The sequence below is a fragment of the Rhea pennata genome, chromosome 18 (genome assembly GCF_028389875.1).
Source record: "Rhea pennata isolate bPtePen1 chromosome 18, bPtePen1.pri, whole genome shotgun sequence".
Classification (NCBI taxonomy): domain Eukaryota; kingdom Metazoa; phylum Chordata; class Aves; order Rheiformes; family Rheidae; genus Rhea; species Rhea pennata.
In genome coordinates, this window is record NC_084680.1 from 8,366,059 (window position 1) to 8,373,449 (window position 7,391).

The window sequence follows — 7,391 nt, forward strand, 5'->3', positions numbered from 1 at the left end:
AGCGGACAGGCGGCACAGCGCGGGCATCACCGGCGCTTTTACTGCCCCGCGCGCAGGCCCGCGCAGCGGGGGCCGCCGTTGCTCGCTCCTCCCCTCCTTCCCTGTGAGGAGCCGCGGAGCCGTTGGCCCGCGGCAGGTGGGTCGGGCTCGCCGGGCGCCGTGAGCCGCCCCGAGGTCACCTTCAAATCTCTTCCTCGAGAGAATAAGCGCAGTTTACTTTGCCGTTCCTTATCACTGGCCCCACCTGGGGATGTCTCATTGCTCCATTTATTTTCGTCCTCGGAGAGCTGTCTCTGGGATGAAAATAACTTGCAATTAAAGCGCTCAGTTGAGCGGTGCTCCTGAGGTAAACCTGCTTCGAGGGCCCCATAATTAAGTGGGTATTGGGGGCGAAGAAGAAAGGAAAGGTCGTGTCCTCATTTAACGTGGCAGCCAGTTCTCATCGTGTCTCCAGCGCAACCCAACTGCGCGCTGCCGAGCTGGACCCCGTGCTGGGCCCTTAGTGGACATTAACGTCAGGCACATTACGCGTCTAACCGCCGGCTTTGTCACCGGAGAAGCTCCGTACAGCAAAGCGCGCTGCGCCTGTGGGTCTTACAGCGCTTCACAAGGGAGGGATTGCGCTGTATGGACTCGCCGAGCACAAAACCGCGCCCGCCATTTTGGGGGGGGGGGGGGGGAAGGTGCAGCCTTCCCCGCCCCGCGGCGGCGCGGTCCCTTTAAGCGCCCCCCCTCCCCCCCCCCGCCCCCACGCCCGGTCTCGCGCAGCGCCGGGAACATGGCCGCCGCCGCCGGCAGGACTTGGCGCGCTGCGGCGCTGCTGCCGCCCTGGCGGCTGCGGGCTCCGCGCCGCGCTTACGGCGCCGCGGAGGACGGCGGCGGGCCGGGCGGCCGCGGCCGCCTGCTGCTGGGCGCTGCCTTTGCGCTGGGCGGCGGCGCCGGCCTCTACCAGGTGGCGCGGCACCGCCTGCGGGAGCACTCGGCCGCTGAGGTAACGCGCCGCCGCCGGGCCCCGCCGCCCTTCACCGCGCGGGGCTGGCTGCGAGGCGCCGCCCGGGGAGGCCCTGCTGTGGCTGGAGACCCTGAGGAGACGGGCTGGGGGAAGGCGTGGGGCAGCTGCTGCAGTGAGGAAAGGCCTTCAGATAAGGCAGAAGTGGCCCCAGGCTTATCCTCAGTGAAGGAGTGCTTGTTAGAAAGGCAGCGCTTGCTGGGGAGGGGAGGTGTTGCCTGTTAGCTGGGTTTTTTTTTTCCAGCACCCTTGTAGGATTGTGTAACCAAACAAATTACCTATGAGAAGCAAGGTGAGGTGACTGCGTGTGTTTTATAATATATGACATAACGAGCACAGTCTGTCAGACTGGGCTGCAGCATCGCAACATTGCTGCGAAGCGTCCTTGGCCTGGTGCTTTGTTATCTGTGCTACCCCGGTTCTCCTTGTCTCCAGTTAAGCGTACGTTGGTTATTTCCAGAAATCTGAGATTTGGCAGTTGCATGCCTAAAGTCATTATTTTCTGGCAGATTTTTAGCACTGTGTTTTTGTAATCAACCAAACTGTGTTGTACTACTACCACATGCGGTTTTGTGATGAAAGGAGCGTCTCTGTCTATTCTCTCCCACTCCATGCACTTCAGAGAGAGTATTGGGTAGGCTTGCTAATCCAGAAAAGTGTTTTCATTTTGATTTGTTTTAAATGCTGCTAAAATACTGTTGTGTTTTTCTTTAGTTTCCAAATTGTGCGTAGAGGATTTAAACTATCGATTTTTACTTTTTAAATTTTTTTTCCTATGCCTAGGGGTTTCCAGCAGGATAAATGTTTTGAAAAACAGATATTTGGTCCAAATAGGAGAATATTTGGAATACTATTTGAAGAAAGCATCTATTAGCCACAATATTCTGATGATCAGATGAAACTGAAAGTTGACAGCTACAATTTCCTTATAAAAAGAAAGCTAGATGGAAGATAGCATATTAATATTCTTAGTAGGAAATACAAACTTGTGGTCTCTTCCTTCCCCAGTTGCCTGAAGGGAGCCTGCAGCTCACCCTCTATCAGTATAAAACATGTCCTTTCTGCAGTAAAGTCCGAGCCTTTCTTGATTATCATGAGTTGCCCTACGAAACTGTAGAAGTGAACCCAATAATGAGGAAAGAGATCAAATTTTCTTCCTACAGAAAGGTGCCTATCCTGCTAGCCAATGCTGGGAGTCCTCTGGTAAGTTGGAAAATAGTTTCAACTATTTTGAAAGCATGCTTGATTTCCTGAGTAGCACTAGATTTGTGCCTCTTTATCACGTAAAGATTATACTGTAAATCATCTTTTGTTCTCTTATGAGCCTAAGATTTGTTTCTTGCTTTGTGATCTCCTATCTGTTGGCCTTATTAGAGTTGTTTTTGTTTGTCTCTTTCGTCCAAGACCCATTGGTTTGTGTAATCATTCTATAATCCAGTGATTATATAGCTCCTAAAAGCCATGTTTTTTGGACATGTTTTTTGTACCAGACCGTAATGGGGACAGCCTATATCTTATGGGAAAAGGATAAGGACTTAAGAAAACTGAAGACTTAAGTGTATGTGTGTGCCCCTAATGTTGCTTTTCCTTCTTTGCTGCCAAGAGCCTAAACCTGCTAGTATTGCTGTTATACTTAGCCCTTGGGTCGCCTGTTGTCAGAATGAAAGACAGACTCAGAAATGATCACCACAGAAGAGATCTCAGTGTAGGGCTGCCTATGAAAATGCATGGGGAAGAAGTGACTGCAGTATTGAAACCTCAGATGCTGGGGTAAAGACGTTGAAGAACTTTTCATTTCACCAAGAACTTCTTTTTAAAATTTGTATTAATTCTGTTTTTCAGCAATTGAATGATTCTTCAGTGATCATCAGTGCAATAAAGACCTATCTTATTTCCAAGTAAGAAAACAGGATGATGGAAGAAGAGTTGAATCTGAATGGCTGTAGCAGACTGGAGATTAGAACACCCTCTCACAGATAGCTCATTTGTTTCTTGTTCATCTTAATGTTGGAAGCTCTGGGTATTTGGCTCAGTTGACCTGATCCTAGGCTATAATGGTGTGGATAATGCATGTATATGTTGGGGTGTGTGTATGGGTATGAAAAAGTTTGGCTTTTACCTTTCAGAACTTTTTCACCTGTGAAATTCTTTTTGCACAAATATAACCTAAACCTTGGCTAGGGTTAGTCCCAGAGCTAAACTTGCATTTAGCTAGTGATAACATCTAGACTGCAATCTGCTATGCTTGTGACCTGTCCTTTGCTCTCAGGCTGCAAAACGCTAGAGAATCATAGTAGGCTTTATGCCTGCAAAAACTTGCACTGCTGTCCCATCTGACAAAGAGAAATGTAATGTGCACTGATAACAACATTATTTGCCAGTAACTATTCCAGAATCTTTTTAAAACTCATTTCAAATAGAATTTGGTACCTCATGCTTATTTTTAGAACAATGCATTTTAAAGTGTGCATCATCTGATGTGTGTTTGCTCTTACACATTTGTGTAGCAGCCAGAGCAGGTACTAACTGTGTTTCTGTCCTCAGGCGGAAGAGTTTAGAAGAGATTGTGTCCTTTTATCCTCCTATGAAAACTGTGACTGAGCAAGGCAAGGAGACATTAGAATATGGGAATAAATACTGGCTCATGCTGGATGAAACAGAGACAAAGCAAGTCTATCCCGTTAAAGAAATTAGAGTGTAAGTGCTCTTAAATTTCTGGGTCTCCCAAGTAGGGTCACAGCCTGTTCCAGGTGTCTTCAGGGATGGTGCAGTCTTGCTGATGCTGCTACTGACAGCTCCTGCCACATCCCCTTTCCTCTGCTTGGTAGCTAGAGTTGTGCTTCTTACACAATTTGAAACAATGGTGTTAGCATGGCCATAATGGTGGGAACCATTATGTCTAACTCCTGAGATGCCTCCAGTTTCCTTCTTTGCCTTTTCTGTGTGCTGCAGAGGAATGCTAATTTTTTGTGAGCGTACTTGCCACTCTAGTTTCCCTAGTGTGAAGAGGAGTTAGTGGTCTATCTTAGTCTTATTTTTGGTTTGAGATTGGAGTAGCTTTGCCAAAGATGATGCTGCTGAGTATGTATCGGAGAGATCATTGGAGCAGAAGGCTGGGCAGGAGCTTGTGACACTCTCATCCATGGCACAATCTCTAGCTAATGTCACTGTGATGCTAGATGACCCCTGTAGCCCTGCATGTGTACCTCATTCACTGAAAAGTCTCTCTTGAATACCTGCAGGGAAGAAATGAAGTGGAGAAAATGGGCAGACGATTGGCTTGTTCACCTCATCTCCCCCAATGTTTACCGTACCCCTAGGGAAGCCTTGGCATCTTTTGATTACATTGTCCGTGAGGGGAAGTTCGGCACTGTGGAAGGTTTCTTTGCAAAGTACATGGGGGCCGTGGCCATGTTCTTCATTAGCAAGAGGTTGAAGAAAAGGTTAGTACCACCAGGCACCAAGTAAATGAACAGAATAGCCCCTCATCATGTTGCTTTTAACCTCCTTAGCTGTGAGCTCCAGATGTCAAAGTGTGGAATCTCAGTGTTTTAGTCCAAACCATTTAATCCTGTACAAATAATAGCAGCACTTCTTTGAAGGTACTGAACCCCTCTACTCTTCTACATGTACAGTACTACCTATTACTCACTAGCTATCCCCTTCTGTCTCTGAACTGCCTTCTGAATTCCCAGGCGGGGACCAGCCCTTGATATTAGAGATGATGAAAGGTTAAAGTAAGAAACAAACTAGTTAGAAAACACCAGATTTTCTCTCTTTACCTAGACATCACCTTCAAGATAATGTCCGAGAAGACTTATATGAAGCAGTTAATGAGTGGGTAAAAGCTGTTGGCAAACATCGACCATTCATGGGTGGCAACCAGCCTAACCTTGCTGATTTGGTAAGAGGTTAATTTATGTATCTGTAGTTAAGTATATGACAAGATTGTGCAGTTCATTCATATGAAATAGTAAATACAAATATAGAGAAGGTAAGTTACATGAGATACATTTTCAGTGTTCTTTTTTATACAGTAACATAATTCCCACCTGAAGAGAACTTGGGAGGTGCAAACACTGCTCAGTGTTTTCATCTTTGAAAGATGAGTGTGGTTTGTGTGCTTTTTTTTTTTTTTTTTTTTTTTTCCTGCTCTGGGGGAAATGTTCTCTAAGCATGTACTTTACAAATGATGAGAACATCTGGAGGTGATGTTACTAATCTTTTGGGAGCATGATGGAAGCTGTTTACAAATGGAGTCACTGATCTGGCTAGTGGATGTTGGTTAATAAAACCTCACACCTGCACAGGACTTGCTTAGGTTCAGTGCTTTTGGAATTTCCTTTGCAGCAACAGTGCAGAGCGGAACATAATTAATCTCCTGCACTAGCAGTCCTCCATGGAATGCAAGTGAAGCATTTCATAACAGGGATTGATGCAGAGATAGCATTAGCTTTTTTCCTATAACAGTAGGTAGCTCCTGACCTTTTCTTATTATTTCCTCATGCAGAAACATGCTTATTCCTACCATCTGTTTGTATATTCACAATCTTCTTTGCTTATCAAACCAGTAGAATAGATGGATGACAGGGAAAGAGCCTTTTTAGCTCAGCTGTTGAGGTACCTGCATCAGTATTTTAAGGCATTTTCCACTCTTGACTGTTTTCAGTGTTGTTTTCAATCTTTATCCTCTGGCACAGGCAGTATATGGGGTCCTCAGAGTCATGGAAGGATTGGAAGCATTTGATGACATGATGGTTAACACCAAGATTCAGCCTTGGTACCAACGCATGGAGGAAGTTGTACAAAAAAATGAATTTACAATCTGATGTGGACTGCAGCTGCCTTCCTGAAATACTTGCATGGGAAAAGCTTCAGAAGGAAAGGCATTTCATTTTTTAACAGAGTTTAAAATGAGCTGGTCACACCTCATGGATGACATGCAGGCACAGAGACTGCCCCATTTACAGCAGTAAGTCTCAGTGAGCAGAAGGGATCCAACTGTGCATAACCTTGAATATGATATTTAGAAGGACAAGGACAGGTAAAAGGGGTCTTGGACACTGCAGTATTCTGCAGTTCAATCCAAGCTTCTTTACAGCAAACAGGCTGCTTCTAGGTGAGAGCCATGCTCAGAGCAGGTTGCTGTGAAAGCAAACCACTCTCTTGACTAGCAAATGTTACAGCCATATCAAATATGATACGTCTGAGCAGCTTTTGCTTCAGGCTGTCTTCCTCCACTCATCCATATCACCTTAAAACGTTTTCCTGACTGGGGCACTAGATACTAAATTTTTAACTGACAATTTTTCCTGCAATAGAGTTCCACAAATTTTTCCTGCAATAGAGTTCCACAAGCCTAGTGCTGTGGGAACTGCAGGAGTCCACGGTACTAGGAGAGGCATCCTTCCTTTGACAGAAAAGATGCTGCACTCCACAGACAATACGCTTTTGCTCTTCCATGTAAACGGTTCTTTTGTACCTGACCCTGTATGGTCTGCGAGGATAAAGACCTGCTTCTCTTCACGTGCCCTGTGCAATACCTGTGAATTCTTCTTACCTTATTGCTTTGCCCAGAGAGCACACCCTACGCAGAAGAATTGCTAATGCACAGGAATTATTTAAAAGGTTTGTCTTGCATAAAATCTGCCTGGAAATACCCCTGAAAGTCATTTTTTTTCCTGTTCTGGAAAGAACAGGATTAAGAGAAACCCGTGTGCCTAGGGGCTTTCTAGATGTCTTGTAATGCAAAACCAGCAAAGGATTTGCTGTTGGAGCAACTGGCGTAGGACTGTCACTAGGTACTACTGTGCAATATGAAATCTATTGAGCTATGCCAGCTAGAAAGGCCTGGTGTGTTCATGGGAGGCACCGTAGGTTTGGGAGTGAGTGATCCTCTCTGCAGCTGGAGGCCGATGAGCAGGGGATGCCTTCTAAAGAAACTGGTGCTTGGAGAAATTATGGGTGCAGCTGAAATCTGTTTGCAAAATAGGTATTTGCACTGTGGGGTTTGGGGGGGAGGCGTGGAGTGTGGGTGGGGGAAAGGACCTTTCTTTGGTCTAAGAATGGATGTCGAGTTTTATTTTTGCGAATGTACAGAATGAGTAGAGGTGGCAGCAGGAAAATTACCTACGAATTCAGTTGGGGGGGGGGGGGGGAAGGATGATGCGTGCAGTAAAAACCAGCTCTTTCCGTTGCCTTGTGCCTCGCTAGAGTCGTTTATTAAAGCTGTCCTGTACTGGAAGTCGTGTTCCTCGGTTCCTTCGGTGCTTCGCCCGGGCCGGCGGGGCGCTGCCGGCGGCGGGGCGCTGCCGGGGGGGGATCGCGGGGGCCGGGCGGGGCGGGGCGGGGCGGCGGCGGCGCGCGTTGCCATGGCGCCGGG

At 46.8% G+C, this 7,391-nt stretch overlaps 1 protein-coding gene across 1 annotated transcript; it reads left to right on the forward strand.

The window, feature by feature from the left end:
* The first annotated feature begins 778 nt into the window (after positions 1-778).
* PTGES2 (prostaglandin E synthase 2) lies at positions 779-7,253 on the forward strand. The gene is made up of 7 exons (XM_062591310.1): positions 779-991; positions 2,018-2,212; positions 2,852-2,907; positions 3,554-3,706; positions 4,252-4,452; positions 4,796-4,913; positions 5,710-7,253. Exons 1-7 carry the CDS (start codon positions 779-781, stop codon positions 5,836-5,838), a joined length of 1,065 nt encoding a protein of 354 aa, XP_062447294.1. The 3' UTR covers positions 5,839-7,253.
* Positions 7,254-7,391: the final 138 nt, after the last annotated feature.

Excerpts from the sequence above, each read along its gene's own strand:
- PTGES2 (XM_062591310.1), top strand. The coding sequence starts at position 779 with ATGGCCGCCGCCGCCGGCAGGACTTGGCGCGCTGCGGCGCTGCTGCCG. Across the intron at positions 3,707-4,251 it reads CCCGTTAAAGAAATTAGAGT|GGAAGAAATGAAGTGGAGAA; the intron begins GTAAGTGCTCTT and ends GAATACCTGCAG. Across the intron at positions 4,914-5,709 it reads AGCCTAACCTTGCTGATTTG|GCAGTATATGGGGTCCTCAG; the intron begins GTAAGAGGTTAA and ends CCTCTGGCACAG.